Raw genomic sequence first — 22440 nt, 5'->3', positions numbered from 1 at the left:
TCAAATTGTCATATTTTGTGTTTGCATATCTGTATCAGCATCTTCAAATGCCACAAATGGGGGGAAAAAACAATGTAAGCCTTGCTTATTAGAAGGTGTTAATGTAGTTCAATGGGCTCGATTCTTTTTGCAATCTGATTTAAGTGCTTTCAGTAGTGCTATGCATGACCCAGATATGCAAGATCCAAATACCAAGCGGATTGTGATCATAATTATACTATTAGAGCTCAAGTTCTCCTAGAAGTCCAGATGAATGTACATGTTTATGACTTTTTAACTTTATTTGTAGTAATGCATTTATGCTTTCACTAATCTAGAGTTAAGGTAGAATTCAGTGTTGGGGGGTTTAAATTTACAACAAAATATTTGAGTTATTTTTTGAATATTCCCATTTATACACTCATGTTAAGAAAAATCTTCCTTCAGGCTGAGGCTTATTAAGTTTGATGTGAAAGGTCTTTTACAGTTGCCAAAAATATAACTTTTGGGCTTTTTGTTATTAAAAATAAATAAGCAAGCTCGGCTCGGGTGACAAAAAGTAACACAAAAGAAAGTAATGCATTACTTTACATAAAAGTAGAGGCAATTGGTTACTTTTTTTATGGTGTAACACAATATTGTAATGCACTACTTTTAAAAGTAACTTTCCCCAGCACTGGTAGAATGGACAATTAGTTCCAGTGCCGTTTTAAACCTCATGATTTCAGACTATATTAAATATTTATAGCCTACTTCTAAACCTCTATTTGTCACATAGCAGAATCATTAATATGAGCTGTAAAAATGTGATTAAAATTATGAAACTCTGGACCGATCGGACGCTTATGAATTTGATGTATAAGGCCAGAAAGAAATGCACCAACGTGTTCTTCTTGCTAAATTAAGGTTCAAAAGTACACATCAATGCACAAAAACACTTTTACAGCTTCAAAAGTAATTCAAATCGGAGCCAAAACTTTTTAATCATATATATTTTATTCTCAATACAGCAAAATACAAAGATGATTCGCAACAGACTCAGAAAATCCATTAGTAATACTCACTTCACCAAAAAAAAAAAAAAAAAAAGTGTTTAAATTACAAGTTATTACAAGTTTGGATAATCGAGGCTCATAAGAGTACCTTTAAAACATAAATCATATTGCATCCATATATGAATATATATATATATGTAGATTTCTTCTTGTCAATCTCTTGTCAATACTTTGAAAACTAAAATGATTTTATACTGCTTGCCAATGATTGTTTTGAGATCACTATAAAATGAGCACTAAATACAGACATCGAGATCCGCTCAAAATGTCACTAATGGCAGACCTTTCTTATAGTCAACTGCATTTAGCCCATTTCAACCTGACCAACATCACCATTTGAATGACAGAAAGCCATGTTCATATAGCACAGGAAATCTGAACATGACATCAATAACATACAGTGTTCTGTTGAAAAAAAAAAATTTAGTAACGAAAATGTGCATTTAATATATTCACATTCTATTTACAATTAATACAAATGTTAAATTGTCGTAAAAATTTACCCTAAAAGAGAATTTTTATGTACATCTGTACAGCTTAGTATTTAAATAGAAACATGCGAGTGTTATTTTTCAACTGGACGAAAGAAAAAAAAAAGAAAAAAGAAAGTCTCTCACCCTGGGTAAAGTTATGATCACAAAGAAAATTAAAGATGGATTTAAAATCAATCATTCAGTCTAATCCTCTAAAAGCACTACCTCTAGTAGAAAAGATAAAAACAATAAAAACTGAAAAAAGGACACAGCACAACAACTTCATGTCTGGAGAAGCAAAAAGACCATGGGAAAATCATCTGAACGATCCATATTCATACGCAGTTACTTTATCATCATGAATCTGGTACAGAAATCACATTAGTGCATGAATTCATTTACATAAAAGCACAATTAACCGACCTCACCCCTATAACTCAATGAATTTATTGGTAGAGGCTCATGACAAGCGCATCAGTGATGTATCAGTAAATGTTTAACCTCTAGAAGTTTAACTGATGAAAGTTTTAACTGGCAGGGGTCCTCGTTAGAAAAACATCTGCATAGACAGAAAAAAACAGTTTGGGAGCCAATTAGAGGAAAGATTCTAGTGCAAGAGATGCTAAGTTTCCAGCATTTCATATCCGGTAGATTGACTTTTCACTCAACCTTCCTCTTTCTGGTGCTAAACCCATCAAAGTTTCGATCGGATTTACTGCGTGTATGGATTTCGGGTCAGTCTGTGCTAAATCCCTATATGTAATATGTACATATATAAACTGCTATTCTCAACAGAACACATAAATATATCCTTACATGACTGCTTTCTTTTAAAAGAACTGCAACACACAGGTGACTATGACACTATAAAGGCAACCTCAAGACTCACATTAAATATTTAAATATGATATTTTCATATACAATAGAAATACGTCTCTCCTCTCGTATTGCAACCCTGTATCCATGCCCAAGAGTGAAAACGCAACTTGGAACGAAGCGATTTGCCCTTATCTAAATAAAATCTATATTCGGCTGAGCCAAGGTAATAAAATACTCCTGCGTTTAATACCAGAAAATCAAGAGCGAGAAAGTGACACCTATGCGAGCGCTACATTTCGTATAAAAATCTTGGCCTGGGAGTTTGAAGTAGTGACGTATACAAATATGACAGGCTATAACTCCGATGTGGCATCTGTGGATGAGCCAGGCCAAAAAATTTAATTAAATTAAATGAAAGAAAAAAAAAAAAAAACACAACTCATTAGTAATAATGCCTTGATATGGTGCCGAACAGTCTTTTGGTCTGGTATACAAGAAAGACGCCTGCACATTTGATCAGCCAGCACTGCATTCATTATCTGCTGAGTGCATCATGTTCTTTCTGCTTCTCGTTTTACAAGCCTTTGGCGATCCACACCCTGTGTGCAAGTCCATCCTTTCTACATGTGTATGTCAAGATATCGTGTCTCTCAGTTTCCTGTATATCAAATACAAGGCACAATAAAATGATAAAAGGAGAAAACCTCAATTTTAAAGCACCTTTGGTTAAAGGGAGGTACTTTGGTTGAAATAAAAAGCTATAAACATCCAATTATTATTCTTGTTTGCTTACAGCTAGCAGAATATAAACCAAAAAGACAGTCAAAGTAAGAAAGCAGGCTGTTTTTCTCTTTTGTTTTTCTTTAGCCGATGATATGAGCAGGATGATGCAGTGTATGAGCGCTCTGACAGACGTGCGGTTTGGCCGCCTCCCCTCTCATGAATATTCATAGGGTCTGTGGTGGAGGGGCGGGGCACTGAGTGTTTCCATTTTTGGCAAGCTGGTGTAGAAATGAACACAGTGTCACAGAGATGTCTGAGGCAGATCGAGTGTGTGAGTGTTTTGCGTAGGCATAGAGGGGCTACGGATAGAGCGCAGATGGGGCCGCTCTACTGTATGAGCTTGGCGTCCAGTCGTAGCCAGTGCAGGCCCTGCCGCGTGAATCGCACCAGGTCAGTCATGCTGCTGGTGTTGAAGACGAGCGGGCTCATAGCCTTGTCCAGTTCGACGAAGAACTCTGCGGAAAAGACCAAAAAGAAGAAGTCGTCAAAACTGACACATCTCACATCTGGATTCATGCACGCAGAAAATAAGGGGGGGGAAAAATCTTTAGCCAGAATCAAGTCACATTAAGCTATATAGTGTTTTTTTTTTTAAACAGCTTTATAGAAATTCAGAATATTAGTGTTTACAATATCTTAACATCTCCATGCCTTATAGTTGCATTAAGCAGATTAGAGTTGGACGATATTGTTACTTTTTTTTTTTGGAATGCGTGATACTATTTTCAGGATTCTTTGATCAATAAAATGGCATTTACTTAAAATAGATTTTTGTTCTAACAGTATAAAGTCTCTCTCACTTTTTACTAATTTAACACATCCTGGCTGAATAAAAGTATTAATTTCTTTCAAAAAAGATTTCTATTTGAAATAAATGCTGTTCTTTGTAACATTTATTCATCAAAAAATCCTGAAAAAAGTATTACAGTCCAAAAAAAAAAAAAAATTAAGCAGCACAAAAGTTTCCAATATTGATAATAAATCAGCATATTAGAATGATTTCTGAAGTATCGTGTGACACTAAAGACTGGAGTAATGATGCTGAAAATACAGTTTTGCATCACAGAAATAAATTATATTTTAAAGTATATTAAAACAAAACACCAGCATTTTAAGTTGTAATAATATTTCACAATTTTACAGTTTTTTCCCTGCATTTTCAATCAAATAAATGCAACCTTGACGAGCAGAAGAGATTTCTTTAAAAAAAAAAAAAAAAAAAACTGATCCAAACTTTTGAATAGCAGTGTACATCCAATTTATATATATATATATATTATACACACACACACACACACATATAATTCTGGGTGTTAATAGCTACATTTTGCAACAAAATAAAAAAAACAGCTGACAGCGATATACTGCTTTACAGTACTGTTTGGGTAAAGTAGATGTACTATATAACCAACCTGTAAAATCTATTGATTCTGTAAGCAAATAATACAACAGACAATGCAACGCTTTCCATGGACATTCATGCTTGCTTAGAAATAGAATGACTGAAGAAAAGTCAGAAAAGGTGTGTTGAGTCACAAAACCACCAGAGCAGAGCTTCAGGAAGAAGGAAACAGACTTAAAGAATAGAGTAAGAAGAATACCTCTCTGCTCTTTGGCGAGCTGTTCGGCCTGGTCCCACACCTCGATGGCGTAGAGGAAGTTGGAGGTGACCTGGACGTAGCTGGCTGCCATCTGGTGGATGCGCTGCGGGATGGTGACGGAGGAGCTGGTGCTCTGGCTGGAGCTGCTGGAGGAGTAGCTGCCCGCACTGCCCGGGGAAAGTTTAGGAGAGACCGGAGACGGCATACTCGCTGTTTTACTGCAGGACACAGAAGACCGAGACCCCTATGAACAGCTATTCCTTCTGTCCTCACTGGAAGTGTCATGTTCAAGAGACTGACTACCACGATTACATACAGGGGTTCTGCAGGTTTTATAAAAGGCAAATTTAAGACTTTAAAATGTAAATTGTAAAAAAATCAACTGAGGAGCACTGCTCACAAATACTAGAATATGGAGTTTACTGTATCTTCTCATCACACTGAAAAAAAATTGATGGTCTTCATCAGTATTTTGTCTTGTTTTCATTGCAAAAGTCTCAGGATATTTAAATCAAGAAACAAAATGAAATAAGAAGTTTTGATTTGAGAAAATGAAGTGAGTTTATGATTAAATCAAGAACAAATATATGCCAATGGGCTCAGAAAAAACAAAACAAAACAGAATTTGGGAAGTTTTTTTAAGCATAAACTCACATAATTTTGTTATATTTTTCAATAATTTAATGCATCTTGATGTTTAGATATTTATACTGGAAAACAAATACTGAGGAAGGAAGATAGATAGATATATATATATATATATATATATATATATATATTTTTTTTTTTTGCAATGCATGCCATTAAATGTGCATTTTGCAATATTGGCACAACCTCATGTTTTAATGCTTTTTTAGAACAAAAGGTGAGTGTAAAAAAAAAAAAAAATTACTACAGGTAATATCAATTTTGTAAATTTGCAAGGTATTCATTGTTTGTTATTGCTTAATGGTATATAAAAGCATAGAGATGTATGAGCTTGGCATCCAGTCGTAGCCAGTGCAGGTCCTGCCGTGTGTGTGTGTGTGTGTGTGTGTTTTCCGCATGTGGTTGCCAGGATGTTTTTATGTGGTTGCTAATGAGGTCTGAGTGTTGTCGCTCATTGACATGCGGTTCACGTTTCTATAATATTTACACCATCTACAATAATAATATAAACCAATGTAACTTACTTTGCTACTCCAGGAGATGGAGCTTGGTTATTACTCAACGAATTCTGGAAGAAATAAACAAATAAAACCTTACTTAATACATCTTGTGTGTGTTATGATTTCAAGAAACATTAACAACAACAACAACAAATTAAATTTCACATCGTAGTAACCTTTTGACAGACAAAAACTACAAGGTTTTCATGTTTTCCAGAATTTTGTCATACTGGATATTTCAGACCTACACTACCGTTTAAAAGATTTTTTCCATTTTTTTTTAAAGAAATTGATACTTTTATATTTAGCAATGACACATTCGATTGATCAAACGACAGTAAAGTAATAGAAATGTTTCTTGAGCAGCAAATCAGTATATTATAATGATTTCTGAAGGATCACGTGACACTGAAGACTGGAGGAATGATGCTGAAAATACAGCTGCGCATCACAGGAATAAATTACATTTCAAAATACAACACTTAAATTCAAATAAAAATCAGTTAGTTTAAATTGTAATACTATTTGAAAATATTTAATTGATATAATAATATTTAATATAAAATAAAACCACTACCTTGGTTCTTTCAAAAGCATAAAAATAAAAAAATAAAAAAAACAGTACAGACTCCATACAGTCGTAATTTAAAATACAGAGAATCATGTTACCTTCAAGTGTTCAGTGAGCGTTTTAGAGTATTTCAGTGCACTTTCTTTGCGTAGCTTGAAAAGCCTCAAATACAGGAGCGCTTGGCACCTCAGGCTGCAGAGAGACACAGACAGATTAGATGGGTTAGATCTGCCTCTGGTTTAACAAACACTGGATCCAGATTTAACTCTATTTACTTCAATACTGTTAACATATTTAAAGGATCAGTTCATCAAAAATAAATGTACTCACCCCTCCACTTGTTCCAAACCTGTATGAGTTTCCTTCTCCATGTTGGTAACCAGATCGTTGACGGTAGTCATTGACTTCCATAGTATTTTTGTCTATATTATGGAAGTCAATGTGTGCCAGAAACGGTTTGGTTACCAACATTCTTTAAAACACCATCTTTCGTGTTCAACAGAACAAAGGATCTCGTACAAGTTCGAAACAAGTGTAGTGAGAGTAAACAATGACAGGATTTTCATTTTTGGGTGAACTGTCCCTTTAACATCATTCTGTTGGAAGTAGAAAATGACCTTTACTAAAGATTGTAGAAGCATACCAAGACCGGGCTGCTCATTGTGTCATTAATAGCATCTCAGATAAACCTCGATTCCACTTCCAGAATAAAGATTTCCTGATAATTTACTCACCCCCATGTCATCCAAGATGTTCATATCTTTCTTTCGTCCGTCACAAAGAAATTACCGTTTTTGAGGAAAACATTCCAGGATTTTTTCTCAATATAGTGGACTTCAATGGTGGCCAATGATTTGAAAGTCCAAAATGCAGCTTCTACATGAACCCAGCTGATGAATAACGGTCTTATCTAGTGAGATGATCGGTCATTTTCTTAAAAAAAGATATTTAAACACCTTTTAACTACAAATGCATGGCTAGCATTACAGGGTTTCTACCCATTTTTCATTTCAAAATTCCATACTTTTCCAGACTCAAATTTCCAAACCTCTCAGTAGATTTTCAGACCATATTTAACATAAATGGTTCATAAAGCATTATTTTCAGCTTTACATTCGGTATATAGTACAGTCATCTGTAAATATTTTAATTTTTTTTTCTTCATTGATTTTCTTGAAGTGACAACATACAGAGCCCCAAAAAAAACATACACAAGAAACTTTTTTGTGCCCTTGAGAAACTATTCACATGCGTATGGGAATTTTAGCATGCTTACGCATTACAATTTCTAGTTTTATATAACGTACTTCCTTTGTGCATCACTGCCATCTTACTATGAATAAAACGAGAGCATGGATGCACATGAATTAACATATCTATTTGCTCAAAATTTAGCTTTCCTTATGGTAGTGCCTCTAATATCAAGGCCTAATGTCCACACATCCTCTGTAGCGGCGGAGAAACCATGACACGAAATGGGTTGATGGCATAAAATTTGCCAAGTTCAAGGGTCTATAAAAAAAAGACAGGTACTTTAAAAAAAAAAGTGTTTAAAATGTGGTTTTCGTAAGGGCAGTATGCCATATTTAATGCATACTCTGTGGAGGCCAAGAAACCACACCACGAAATGGGCTGATGGCTCAATGTGCATCGTCTTATATGCCAAGTTTCTCATGCGCACATAAAAGTCTGTATATTTTTTTTTATTTTTGCAAAGGTCCTTAAGGCTATGTAATACAGTGCTAAGAATATTGTGAGAAGAAACCCAAAATGCTTATAACCTGCAATTTTGCATAATGAGAAAGTGCACCTTGATTTCATTCAGTCGTATTTTGACCTTGACTTCTCGCACAAAACATTTATTTTCAATAAAGTCTTAATTTTCTATAATAAAAAACTAAATATGGGCAAAAGTCTGGAAACACAAATACTTTTCCATACTGTGCTTTCTTTTTTTCCATACTTTTCCAGATCTGGAAAACACTTAAATCAAATTCCATACTTCTCCAAACCCTGTAGGAACCCTGGCATTTGCTCTGCGATGCGCGTCTTTATTAGGTGATATTTCCAACAAGATTACGTAATGTGTGAAGACGCGCATCGCAGAGCTAGTGCAAGCCCAGCATTTGTAGTTAAAAAGTAGATCAATATATATATTTTTTCAGTAAATGACCAATCGTTGAGCAAGATAAGACCCTTATTCCTCGGCTGGGATCATGTAGAGCTCATTGAAGCTGCATTTTGGACTTTCAAATCATTGGCCACCATTGAAGTCCACTATATGGAGAAAAATCATGGAATGTTTTCCTCAAAAAACGTAATTTCTATTTCGATCCAAGATCTTGGATGACGTGGGGGTGAGTAAATTATCCGAAACTTTTATTCTGGGAACGAACTTATCCTTTCAGTCTTCATATTCTCAAATTCTTCCTTGTGTTCATTTAGAGAGCAACTGATGCGCTTCTGCTACGTACCACAGCACCGCTAGCCTTTTGTCTGAAGAGGTTGCATCCGGAGCCATGTAACTCTTCAGCTTCATAGTGTACCTGCACAACACACACGTTTGTCAGCAAACTCTTAAAGCACAATGAAGAGATACGCTGGAGGACATATTTTGGCAACTTACTTGATGAGTTCCACGGTTTCTGCGTACATGGGGAAAGGCGATTTGGCCTCCTGGGCACTTTTCTCCAGGGCGTTTCCACACTCAATGAAAGACACCACAGCGTCCAGGTAGTACACGGCCTTCTCAAACCTGTCCATCTGTGCAAAGAACGACGCACGTCAGAGACAAAACTAACTCTACACAGACATTTCCACATTATGTTATGAAATGTGTGAGAATGCAAAGATGCGCTCTAACAGACAATTATTTTTTGACACGTTTTTGACATATGGGTCAAAGATCAGGTGTCCAATTTTGGTGTCTGCATCAATTTAAATTTACAAAAAGTGATAGTATACATAGAAGGCATATTAAATGCAAGTAAAGCATCTACTTTAACCCATTTAATCCTACCAGTAACAATAGTGTCCGTAAAAAAAAGTTTTAATTTGTAAAGCTCTAAAAACCTTACTGACTGATGCTTTAGTGCACTTCCTGCGAATATGGAATAAATAAAGGGGCTCAATTAAATATGTGCAGTGTCACATGGTTAGTGCAAATTGTCACATGACCAGAGCAGTTTAATTCCTGTTTGCACCTTGAGATGATGATTACTAGCCTCTTGTTTTGGAGCTTTGATGCAGTTAAGTATGTTAAAGATTTTTGGTATATGTTATCTTTAAGGTGTATAGTATAAAATATATGAATTTGCATATATTCAGTTTTGTTGAATGCAGTCACAGAATGAGTAAACATCTTGATGGTCACAATAGTGACCGGTGGGATAAATATAGGTTTACATATAAATCCAGTTGCAGTTGTTAGTGAAAATTACATTAAAATGTTGCACTAAATTAAAAGTTCAAATGTTACAAATAAGCTACAATATTGATGTAATACTGATGATATACTTTACAAAAAATTAATTTTGAAAAGCATTGACGCTGTATTTTTTTGTCTTTTATCTCAGTATTCCAATCAGTGTTGTATAAGGGATTTTTTTATGCATAATATTAACACTAGAATGTGATCAAACAGTTTAAAATAGCTGAACTAAGATATATAATCATTTTTATGACTGCAGAAATATGTTAATTCAGTACACACATTATCCCACTGGTCACAATTGTGACCGACCATAAAACACAATTTTTCACATACTTTTCCAAAAAATAATTATTGATTATTTCAAAGGGTTACTAATGAAACATCATTTGGATATTTTCATGTCTGGGAAAAATTTGGGATTAATTGGGTTAATGTTTCAAATAACTTTTGTGAAAAAAAAAAACGAAATAATTTTCTGTTGTCATTAAGCTTAACAGATTTATTTATTTAAAAATGAAACGACATGCATATTCTGACCTGTACTTATTAAAATATATGGTCACACTTTAATTGGGGACCAATTCTCACTAATAACAAACTATTAACCACAACTTTTGCCTCAAACTCCGAATTTGCTGCTTATTAATAGTCAGTGCGGTAGTTGTTAAATTTAGGTATGGGGTGGATTAAGGGATCTAAAATATGATCATGCAGAATAAGGCATTAATATTTGCTTTATAAGTACTAATAAACAGCTAATATGCTAGTAATATGCATGCTAATAAGCAACTAGTTAATAGTAAGAATCAGTAAAGTGTTACCTAACATGTAAAAGAATGCCATTATATTTTAAATGATTACTTTTTGCTAATAAATGGGTAAAACGAGAATATTGGGAAAGATTTAATATTACAGTTAATTCGTATTTTAGGGGCTGCACTGTGATCCTTAAAAAGGGTCTTTTAATGTCATCTAATAACTCGTTTTAAATATGCCTGACAAGGTTTTTTGGAACTATTTTTTCTCAGAAAAGAAATCAAATTAAACGGGACATTTTAATTAAAAAAAAAAAATTGCATGAAACGTGTTTTGATGCTTGAAAACCCCTTTATAGACAAACAGAAGTGACTCATGAGCTGGTGTGAGGAGAGCACCTGTTGTGTCGCTCTCAATAGAGGAACAACACAGAAGGTCAGGGGTCACAGAAATATCATGCAGATTATCTGACATGCACGTCGAGAACCGTAGGCCAGTAAACAAACCCTCACCAGAGCATCTGCGTTGTGTTTCAGTTTCTTCGCCTCTTGAAGGTAATGATCAGCCGAATGAACCCTGCATTTCAGATGAAGGAAGAACTGGCTGTTACTTCACAAAAGAGTGTGACACCAAAGACTTCAACACCGTGTCCAAAAATTAAGACAGAGGAATGCATAACGAAATAATGATAAAACAATCCCAGCCAATAACAATACATGATGCTTAAACGTCCCACTATGTGTAGCCAGATTTTAGACCGATGAGATTTCACCACACACTGTAAAAATGATTTTGAGTTGTAAATAAAACAAAAGACTTTGATTTGAAATGTTTAATTCAATGTGTTACTTATTTGTGAAATTTCTTAAGCAATATTTAAAAGAAAAAAAGTGTAACGATGAAAATAATAAAAAATATTGTCACTTCTCACAATAATAGACCATTAAATCTGATTAACATGGACGCTTTAATCACAAATCACACAGTTTAAAAGGATCTTAAGGAATAATCAAAGTAACTATTCAGACAAAAGATGAAAATCTCCATACCTGTCCTCAAAGAGGAGTTTGGATCTAGATTTAGAGCCATCGGAGAGGGGCGGCACTGCAACGGGATTCTCTGCTTTAGAGCTTTTCTCCTGGGAATACAAAAAAATTAATAAATAAAACAGTGTCTAGACAAATGCCAAAGGATTCTTAAATCAAGATACATTTATAATGACATAAGAAGTCCTGTTTTCTGAGAAACTGAATGATGAGTTTGTGATTAAAACAACAAATGTCTGCCAATGGACTCAAAACGAACAAAAACAACTCAATTCAAAAGGAAAACAAGTTTTCAACCCCCACTGACAGATGTTTGTTCTTGTTTTAATAAAGAGTTTACATTTGCACCTCAAGTTAATGTATTTTGATTTGATAATGCATCTTGAGGTTTAGATATTTGTATTGGAAAATAAAAATATGTAAATATTTTATTATATAATAATAATTTAAAAAAAACCTTGCTACGTGTGCTGCATTAGGCTAACAGACTTGTTATAGCACTTGCATATCATTGTTCTTTTGTTGATTTTGATTCCTTCCATTGTCCTCATTTGTGAGTCACTTTGGATAAAAGTGTCTGCTATATGACTAAATGTAAATGTAAAAATACCGAGGAAGATAACTATTTTTTTTGCAGTGCATGTAACATTTAATGCCATGACTAAGAATTGACGACTTTTTTAAGGCCTTAAATTGTGGACGGGTGAATTAAGACTTTATAAGACCTGGCTATCTGGAAAAACAGGTAGAAAAGTTGTAGCACACTAAGGCTTCACAGACGCTGAATCTAAAGAGGGATATATGCATATTACATAAAGTGCTGATAGAATCTCCAGAAACTAGATGTATTACTGTATATGCACAATACAGGATGCGTTACGTAAAAGTTGAAGACGGTACACACTGGCAGCATCCAAGAGAGCCTGAGGTCTTCTCATGTTGGCAGTGTTTGTGTGTGTATATTTGTAAAAAGGGTGGACGACAAGCGCAAACACACCTTGGCATCCCTGCGTAGGGGCTTGTCGTCGCCTTTGCGGTGTTTGGAGTTGGAGCTGCTCTTGCTGCTGTCTTTGCTGCTGGCGCTGCTGGGTACAGAGGCGGAGGACTGGCTGAGCGTCCGCTTACGGCCCTGGTGCTCGGATTTGGGCGTCCGCTGCAGCGTAATCGAAGGAGAGGGCGCAGACTCCTTCTCTTTGTCCTGAGCACGCTTAGACGAGCTACAAAAAACATTTGGGGTTTAACATGATTAACGAACAGCTTGGTGGGATGAAAAACAATTGTTCACACTGCTCCGAAGACTCTGAACTTTGCTGATGTGAGACGTTAATATGGAATATACTGAATATATTGTTAAAATGTGACGTTAATTTGCTAAAACATTTTTGAAGGTAAAGATCTTCCAGTTGCTTACTCAAAAGTACATGAAAATAATAAAAAAAAATAATGCATTGAAATAATTAAAACAATGCATTTACAGAAAATTCATCAACATTAATATTTGCTTTTCAGTTCTAAAACTTGAGGGATTAAAGCAGAATGAACTCACTCTTTACTGCTCGATTTGTGTGATGACTTTTCATCCAGTTTGGACTTCTTACTGTCTGGTTTGAGACCATCCTCATCATTCTGTGGAAGAAACACAATAGTTATTAAAAAGGTACACGATTGTTGAAAAGTTTGGGGTCAGTAAGATTTTTTATTTGGTACATTTATTCAGCAAGGCCACATAAAGACAATTATAATACAAATACAGAATATTTCTATTTTAAATAAATGCTGTATTTTTTCTCATCAATGGTTCTTTACTAAAAATGTATCACTTTTTCCATAACTATATGAAGCAGCACAACTGTTTTCAACATTAATAATATTCAGAAATGCTTCTTGAGCAGCAAATCAGCATATTAGAATGATTTCTGAAGGATCATGTGACACTGAAGACAGCAGTAATGATGATAGAAATAAATTACATTTTACAATATATTCACATATAAAACAGGTTTTAATTGCATTAAAAGCTCACAAAAGCCAAATGTAGCCTTAGTGAGCATAAGAAGATAAAAAGAAAAAAAGTAAAAAAATGTTAATGACCCCAAACTGTATGTTTACAATTAAACCAAGGATACAACCAAAATCATTCAGAGCATATTGGGCGTTCAGAAGGCAGGCTTTAAAGAGACGGGAAATAAAACAGTGTTTCAGGCAGAGGGTGAAAAGTGATGATGCAGTAGTGTATAGTACGAGACAAATAAATCACTGAAATATGTGACCCTGGAGCACAAAAGCAGTCTTAAGTCGCTGGGGTATATTTGTAGCAATAGCCAAAATACATTGTATGAGGCAAAATAATCCATTTTTCTTTTATGCCAAAAATCATTAGGATATTAAGTAAAGATCATGTTCCATGAAGATTTTTTGTAAATTTATTACTGTAAATAGATCAAAACTTAACTTTTGATTAGTAATATGCATTGCTAAGAACTTCATTTGGACAACTTTAAAGGTGATTTTCTCAATATTTAGATTTTTTTGCACCCTCAGATTCCAGATTTTCAAATAGTTGTATCTCAGCTAAATATTGTCAGATCCTAACAAACCATACATCAATGGAAAGCTTAATTCACAATTTACAAGTTTATTCATTCAGCTTTCAGATGATGTGTAAATCTCAATTTCAAAACAATTGACCCTTATGACTGGTTTTTATGGTCCAGGGTCACATATATTCAAGCAAACCCCAAAAGTAAAATCCCCACAAAACAGCTGCCACCAACCTTGTGTTTTCTCTTCCCCTTGCTGGCTCCCTTTTCTCCCGGCTGTTTCTGGAAGTCTTTTCCATCACCAGGGGAGCCCCTCTCCACTTTCACCTCGGTTTCCTTGTAGACTCGACCAGGCACTCTGGACAGCAGACTGAGGTCGATCTGCACCAGCAGTCTGGGCGGCAGCCTTCCTTCTTGGTCACTCAGCGGGGAAAGCATGGGCGAGAACAGGACAGATGGGTTCTCGGCATACTGCTCTCTCGGCGTCTGCGAGGAAGAGGGGACACTTTCGTTGCCCTCCGAGTCCGACGATGACGAATCGGATTCTATGAACTCGCGCGACTTGCTGGCTGTTTTCTTGCGTTTGTCTTGCGCCGGCCGAGGGGAGGAGGTTTTGGGCTCCTTCTTGATGTTGGGCTTGCGGGGGCCCTTGTTGGCCGCGCGAACTCTGTTCGACGGGATCTCGGGCGAGGGTTCAGTCTCCACCTTGAGCCCACCCTTTGGCTCCTCCACCACAGGCGGCTTGTCTGGCTTTTTAGGCTGCTTCTTGCCCACCTCCTGTCGCCGCACCTTCTGACTTCCAGCCTCGCTCTGAGCGGGAGACTTCTGACTTCGCCTGTCTTGCCCCTTCTGGTTTGGCCGAAGGTCTCGCCCGGTAGAGGGCGTCGCGTCTTTTGAACCTGAGCCACTGTAGATCCTGCTGGAGTTCTCTCCTCGCCCCTCTTTCTTATACTTTGTTGGCGTCGTGCTGTTGTTCTCCACCGGAGAAGCTGGTGACGACTTGTTGACTTTCTTGAACCAGTTGTCCAGCTGCCATTTGTTAGCCGTGGGCTGTTCCGGCTGTGATGTCAAACGGGGAAACATGCATTGAGTGTGACATCAAACTCAGTTTAGCATAAAACCTAATCTGGTCAACTGATATATCGGCATGGCCTAACAATGTTGAGGGAAATATATATATACACACATCATTTTGCTAGGGTTGGGATCGAGAACCGAAGAACCGTTGATTCGATAAGACGCGCATTTCAATTCTGCTTATTAATTCCTGTGCGCGCATTTTAATGTGAACATTCAAGCACAAGAACACGCAAAAGAGAACTCAATTCAGCACTTTGCTGCACAAACATCCAAACTGCACTCATATAATGTGCGAATACCAAATTGAGCTCTCTTTCGGGTCTTGTGCTTGAACTGACAATTCTACACAAAATTGTTAAAATTAGTGCCGTCAATCGACTAAAAAAAACAATTATTAATTGCACATCTTCATGTAATTAATCACGATTAATATATATTGTCTCAATTTCACATTGAATCTCCAAATTAGTGTAGAAAGAACATAAAGATGATATATTTTAAATATGTGTTTAATGGCATCTTTTTACTAATTAGCCTATTATTAATGGAGGCCAGTATCACGGATACCGATACTGCTACTGATGTCTCTCTTAAATGCATTTTGCCTTCAATTTTATCCATTAATTATAGCCATTCAACATTACAGTATAATTGAAAGTCATTATTTTTAACATCTAATAGGCTTTGAAAAATATAACATTTATTTTTAAAGTTAACTTATACAATTTATGGTTTATGTGAAGATTGTTTTATGTATAAACTATAAATTGTATATAGATTACTCTTTATTTGAGCTACAAAAGTTAATCAGCGAGCAGAGCAGTGACTGATTCTCTTCTCTTTTGTTCTTTGATTTCCATCAATGACAGACTGCAGCAGGTTTCTCTTTAAAAGCAGCGCTGTCTCTTTAAAGCCTGACGCACATGACGCGGATCTGACACATATCTGGCTTTCTCTCTTTATCCTTTTTTTATTTAGGACTTTTTAACTCATTCAAGACGAGGTTTATGAGGTCACTTCCATTTGTATTGCAAATGGGCATTTTGACGTGTTTTTGACTGTGAAAGAGAACTTAGTGCTGCATTAATTGTGTTAAATATTTAATGTGTTAAATTGTTAATTTTGACAGCCCTAGTTAAACTATACTTGTAAAAAAAACAATTGGTTTTGTCTTAAGTGAATGTAAACAGTTGAGAAAGAAGATGCATGTGTATCAGGTTACTGGATCTGTCCATTTGGTCTTAAAGTGACAGCAGCCTCAACCTGCTGCAAATCTGCGTCATTACCGTTAATCAAAGAACAAAACGAAAGAATCACTCACTGATCTTGATTGAATACATTTTTTTTGTAACTTTAATAAGGATTAATTTACATTATATCTATAAAAACAAAACCTACACAGTGTAATTTTAAATTTGATTTCAATTTCTGTACTGTATTTGTGCTATTATTAAATTGTTTATCGGTTCTTATTTTATTAATGACTGTCTACTTGTCTTTAACAATGTTTAAAATCGATATTAGTTAGTCTAGTTGTTTTTGCTGTGGTACTTTTATTAAAACCACAAGCAAAAGTTATTTTTGGCTGTTTTTTTTTATTTTTTATTTTGTAGGCTGCTGATTTTTGTTCATGGTATTTAGCTGCAACAAAAAAACACCCAGAATAAATATGTTTGATATCTAAATGTTTTTTTTTTTAACCATATCGGAATCAAAACTGGGAATCGTTAAGAACTAGAACTGAAATCGCAAAACCGATACCCAACCCTACATAGTGTCATTATCATAATCCTGCTCAGCAGTAAATCAGCTTTCACGTGATGAGTGGATCTATGTGTGCAAGTGAAGGCTGTGTTTGTGCAGGCGATTCACCTCGGGTGACGCAGGACGAGGTGGTTCGTTGTTCTCACTGTCTGTAGAGCTGCTCTCGCTCTCGCTGTCCGAACCAGAGCTGCTCTCAGAACCGCTGTGACTGCTGGAGTCCACTTGTTCAGGAGCCTCGCTGTTATTACTGTTGTTACTGGGGTAGACATTCAAATTTATTACCACCTTGTTGGCTGCGTGTTTCCTCATGCATTCACTTCAACTTTGCAAAGGCACAAATCCAAGCGAGATGATGTCAATACACTCCTTGAGCAAGTTTATTCACCAAAACCCCCATAATGAGCAATGTGCATCTCTTTACACGTCATTTAAAAGATTCACCAAGGGCCGTTTGCACCAGCTGTGCGCAAGTTACAACTTAGTGCCCCTTTATGTCAAAACTAGGCTATGTTACAACATACACCCTACTAAATGTTTCTGCATTGCATTATTGAACTTAACAGAAATGCAACTATGTATAAACTAAATATTTACTAAAGCTCATGAGCAGGAGAAATAAAATAGCAAATTGAATGAATTGCATCAATAAGCTCATGTTTTAGTTCTTCTTAAACACATATGACGACGACATTTACACAAACTATATTAAAGGCATAGCTAAATGTGACATTTATTATAATGGGTTTATGTGGATATAATTTTATAGTAAGTTTAAAACAATGTTATTTTTCTTTTAATGTTCTGTAACAATTAAGGCCTATTAAAATGTTAAAAATGTTTGCACAACTTCAATGCTGAATGGTTGTATTTCCTCATTTTAACCCAGAGAGAAAAAAAAAGAAAGAAAATCTACTCATCAGTAACAGAGGCATCAGTATTGGTTATACTTGCCTGCACTTATAGTACTTGGACAAAAGAAGCCATTATATAAATATTTATATACCATCTTTATATAATATGTTGATTATACATTAAAAACTGTTATCATAAATATATTTTCACATTGAATCTCCAAAATAATGTAAAATGCAATTAATCAGGATTACAGGAAAATCTGTAATTAATTAGTAAATTTAAGTGTTTGACATTATGTTATTTCAAGATTAAGCATCGTATTTCAGTGGAAGTGTATTTTTACTGTTAGTTGCATTACACAAAAGTAGCTAGAATCAAGGATAAACTAAAATTACTGCATTTTAATATAACTTCTGCTTGTGTTTGTGATTGGATCTTTGAGGGTATAAATCATATTCGGCTATGCAGTACTTTTCAGAGCTTATGACCTACCACCTACATTCTGAATTAAGAACACATGGTGCAAGTTAGTACAGAGTTACTTACAAACAGGCTAGCAGTTACTAAGTCTCGCACGGACTTTAATTAAAGTAGGAACTTATGAACGGCTGGTGCAACCCTACCTTAGGGATTGTAAAGTGTGTGGAGGGCTGCAGGCTTTTGCAAATTTCCTCAAATTTGCCTACAACCATTTGATGCATTCCCATTGCCATAAAAAACAGCAGGTGATAACTCAAGCTCAAGTAACATCATAACACCTTTTAAGTTTTTGACAGAAGCAAAGTGCATAGTGCAAGATGCTGAAATAACACACTACAGAGTTTAATGTTTCAAAACACCAATGACACCAACAATCAGTGTGATGATTCATTTAGACACTGGATTTCACTTCTTTCATGTAGGTATAATATCATAGAAAATTTCAGATTGCTCCTAAATCCTAAAAATTGTGGTTAGTTGCTTTACAAGTTGGTAAGAGCTGTAGAAGCATGCAGTTCTTGGCCAGAACAAAATGCATTATGGTCCAGAAAGTAGACCAGACAAAATTAGGACTACCTAAAATTAAGGCTAACTTAATTGTGCATGTTGAAATGTTTCATTGTCACCTTACGGCATGGAATCAAAAACAAGAAGCACACCAGTGTTAATTTCGTCGACGAAGACGAAAAATATTAGTCAACGAACCTTTTCTCTGTGACTAAGACGAGACGTTGATGAGCTAAAATTAATATCCGATGATAAAAACTATGACGAAATTTATGCCGCGTCTTCATTAACAAGACAAGACGGGACTAAAATGTTATTTGAGGACGACCGCACATACAAAATACATCCTATAGGCTAAGTTAACTGTCTTGTCTTTCAAAATGTGCGTCTCTGTCATTGGATTACAATGGGATGAGGGGCGTTTGTATCTAGTCTCAGTATGGCAGCCGCAGCGGACGGATAGGCTATCAAAACGCGAACTAGCCGAAGGGTTAGGGATAGGGCGACCAGACATCCCGTCTTCCCCAGGAGTCACAATTCGTTGTCGATTAACTTAAAGTTAGTGAAGGCGGGATAGGCGGAATCGCGTTGATAGAAGTGCTCTCTCTCGCGCACGCTCCACTTCTTCAGTCTCATACAGCGCGCGATCAGTTCTCAGCACTCAAATGCACACACAGCAGTCCTGTGTCTATCGTGTAGAATCAGAGTCTCTCACGTAAATACAGTCAGTTATGGCTTAAGTGAGCATAAAAAGGTGGGTGAATGTGTCAGTATTACATGCATGCCTTCCGTCTTAAAGGGACAGCATTCCTAATTATCCGTGTCATAAATGTTAACCAACAAAAGATGTTAAATAAATGTATACTTAAGCAAAGCTACTGTATCTGAAAAATGAGTTTAATTTGCATCTCTACCAAAAATATTAATTTATTCCAGTTTTTCCAAATTCAATCCTTGATTCAAATTTCTCATAAGCTTAATTGATTTGGTCTAAAGAGAGAAGAATTGATGCCCATTTTTGTTTGAATACTACATTTAAAATAGCTACCAAAATAAATGTTGTTAACTGCACTTTGACTAAAAGTTGACTTTTTGTCGACTAAAACTATGAAAGACTCAAATGACTAAAATGTGACCAAGACTATTAAGCATTTTCGTCTCAAGATAAAGACTAAGACTAAATCAAAAATGCCTGCCAAAATTAACACTGACGCACACAATTTCTCTGAATATTAGTTGTGGTTTTGAGTGATGATAAACTTGAGTGTGTCACCTTGTCGAGGTGTTTTTGGCAGGATCTTGCTCTCCATCACTGTCTTCGCTGCTGCTGAGCTGCAGATCTTCATGCAGCGTGCTGAAATGAGAGCAAGACCAGAGGAGATCAGCAAAGCATGGGACACACCAAGCCGACTGCAAAGAACTAACGGCGGTGTTTGTTATGAGGATGAACTGACTTTAACTGAAAATTGAGTGTTTACTGTTTTGCATTTTTCCTATTTAATACTGTAAAGCTGCTTCGACACAATTTGTATGGTTAAAAGCACTATCTAAATAAATGTGACTTGACTCGTTTGCTGCGTCTGGACCAGTGTTGGGTAAGTTACTTTAAAAAAAAGTAATTAATTACTATTACTAATTACATCAATATTGTATTTAAATTACTTTAGTAATTACTCTGAGTAATTTAGTTACTCAATAAGTAACTTATTCAAATCGCTAATTAGGCTACATTTTAAAATCCCTATAAACCTTAAAGCATAGACAATAGAAATTAAACTCTTTATTCTTTCAAATCGAGTCAAACAGAATAGTTTAGCCTTTTCGCTTTAAAACAACTGTAATACTTAAACATTTTTATAAAAAAAATGTAACCTTTGGTTAACAAATAGAAATACTCTGCAAAATATCTGAATAACAAAAAAGCTTAAGAAAAGTTAAACAATACATTTCAGTTTGGCAAGATGTTCAGGAAAAGCCCAACTAGTAAAATCTGTACCGGTTTATGTAAAAATAACATGTTAACTAATGTAGGTAAGAATAAATTACAGAAATGATCTCCTCCTCTGAATAAAGCCGCGTCAGATCGCGCTGTTCTTCTGAGGTAAATTCCAGCTCATTCCTCATAGCAGGTCTTCTTTCAAAACCGATGAAAATTAGATTAATCTTGATTTTTTTTTTCATCTGTTTTTTTTTTTGTATCTAGATGAGGGCGTTTGCGCGCAGGTGACTGCATATAATAAGCTCAGATACGGGAAAGACCAACGCTATCTCACCAATTCGTACGTATTTTACGAGGTGGCTAATTCTTATGAATTCGTATGATTTTACGGGTAGGTTTAGGGGCGGGGTTAGGTGTAGGTCATTCGTACAAATTCATACGAATTGGCAACTCGTAAAATACGTAGACTGTACCTCGCTTTAGTTTCATACGGAACATATATATATTTATTATATATTTATTAGGGGTGTCAACGTTAATGCATGCGATTAATCTAATTTTTAACGCGTTAATATTTTTTTAATGCAGATTAATCGTTTGATAAGGTTTGACCCCAACTTCTTCCCGTCATCGCAGCACGGAAGGTTATCTATCATTGTGTGATGAGGGTACAGCACAGTGTTGCCAGAGCAGCAGCACAAGTGGGCTATTTTGAAAATACAGTCGCGGGAAAAATTACAGAGCCGTGGGTTGCAGTTTTTTGGGCTACTTTAATGTACCGCAGCCACCCAAAGTGTATATAGACAAATAAAAATAAAAATAGATCCTTTTACTAATGTGTATTATAGAATGTATCCCTGGCAACTTAAGAACGGAGAGGCGGTTGTAACATCACGAACAACGTGAGTTTCAGCAGAGCAGCAGAAATAAACATGACAACAGCCACTATAGATTATATAATATAATACACACACGATTACGATAGATATGGTCTGTATGTGATTTTCTTGAAGTGAATGTGTGCATCTGAAATGCTAATTTGTGCAGCGATATAATAGGCTATAAATAGCATATTTTAACAACAGCAAACGACCAAATTCCACGTGATCGCAAAAGGAAGTTATTACAAACACTCGATGGTGGTTTGAAGTGAGTTCTGAGTAAAAGTGTACTATTAATATCATAAACTGTCTTATGTAGCATGATGCTAATATTAGCTCTAATGCAGCTGCAGAACAGGTCCAATTCTTCTTCATAATGCATTTTGTCATAATACTTCACATAAGGTCGCAAGAAATGTTTTGTTGTATTTATTTAGAAATACTTTTGATAATAGTTGGGTAAATGTATACTGGGATTGAAGCGATGTGGCTTGGTAACGTTTTATTGCCAGTTTAAAGGCTGATAATGGCTGAATAAAAAAAAGAATAATGATAAAAGAATAATAAGGATTATGTCTCATACCTGGCGGAAGTGTGAAAGATTCTGTTTCCTTAAACTAGTTTGTCATGCATTTCTTTTTCAACACATTTACAGGTAAATCCTAGTATTTTAAATTTTTGATTAATCACAGTCCATGACTGTGATTAACGCAATTACATTTTTTAATCG

The 22440-nt window shown here is 35.6% G+C and overlaps 1 protein-coding gene across 3 annotated transcripts in view; it reads right to left on the bottom strand.

The window, feature by feature from the left end:
• Positions 1-990: 990 nt before the first annotated feature.
• aff4 (AF4/FMR2 family, member 4) overlaps positions 991-22440 on the bottom strand; it is a 46651-nt gene continuing 25201 nt past the window's right edge. For 2 of the 3 annotated variants that reach the window (XM_058757871.1, XM_058757870.1), the window contains exons 8-20: positions 20164-20244; positions 17157-17304; positions 14439-15263; positions 13211-13290; positions 12662-12881; positions 11668-11756; positions 11131-11194; positions 9056-9192; positions 8904-8975; positions 6528-6621; positions 5883-5926; positions 4711-4928; positions 991-3564 (exon numbers count right to left, since the gene is read on the bottom strand). In XM_058757871.1, coding sequence (XP_058613854.1) covers positions 3437-3564; positions 4711-4928; positions 5883-5926; positions 6528-6621; positions 8904-8975; positions 9056-9192; positions 11131-11194; positions 11668-11756; positions 12662-12881; positions 13211-13290; positions 14439-15263; positions 17157-17304; positions 20164-20244 — 2200 coding nt within the window. In that variant the 3' untranslated portion in view covers positions 991-3436. The remainder of the gene's footprint in view (positions 3565-4710; positions 4929-5882; positions 5927-6527; positions 6622-8903; positions 8976-9055; positions 9193-11130; positions 11195-11667; positions 11757-12661; positions 12882-13210; positions 13291-14438; positions 15264-17156; positions 17305-20163; positions 20245-22440) is intronic. The other variant, XM_058757872.1, reaches the window with a different exon arrangement.

This window comes from Onychostoma macrolepis, chromosome 21, assembly GCF_012432095.1.
Source record: "Onychostoma macrolepis isolate SWU-2019 chromosome 21, ASM1243209v1, whole genome shotgun sequence".
NCBI lineage: Eukaryota > Metazoa > Chordata > Actinopteri > Cypriniformes > Cyprinidae > Onychostoma > Onychostoma macrolepis.
The sequence above is the reverse complement of the archived record's forward strand: the minus strand, read 5'-3'. Positions and strand labels throughout refer to the sequence as shown.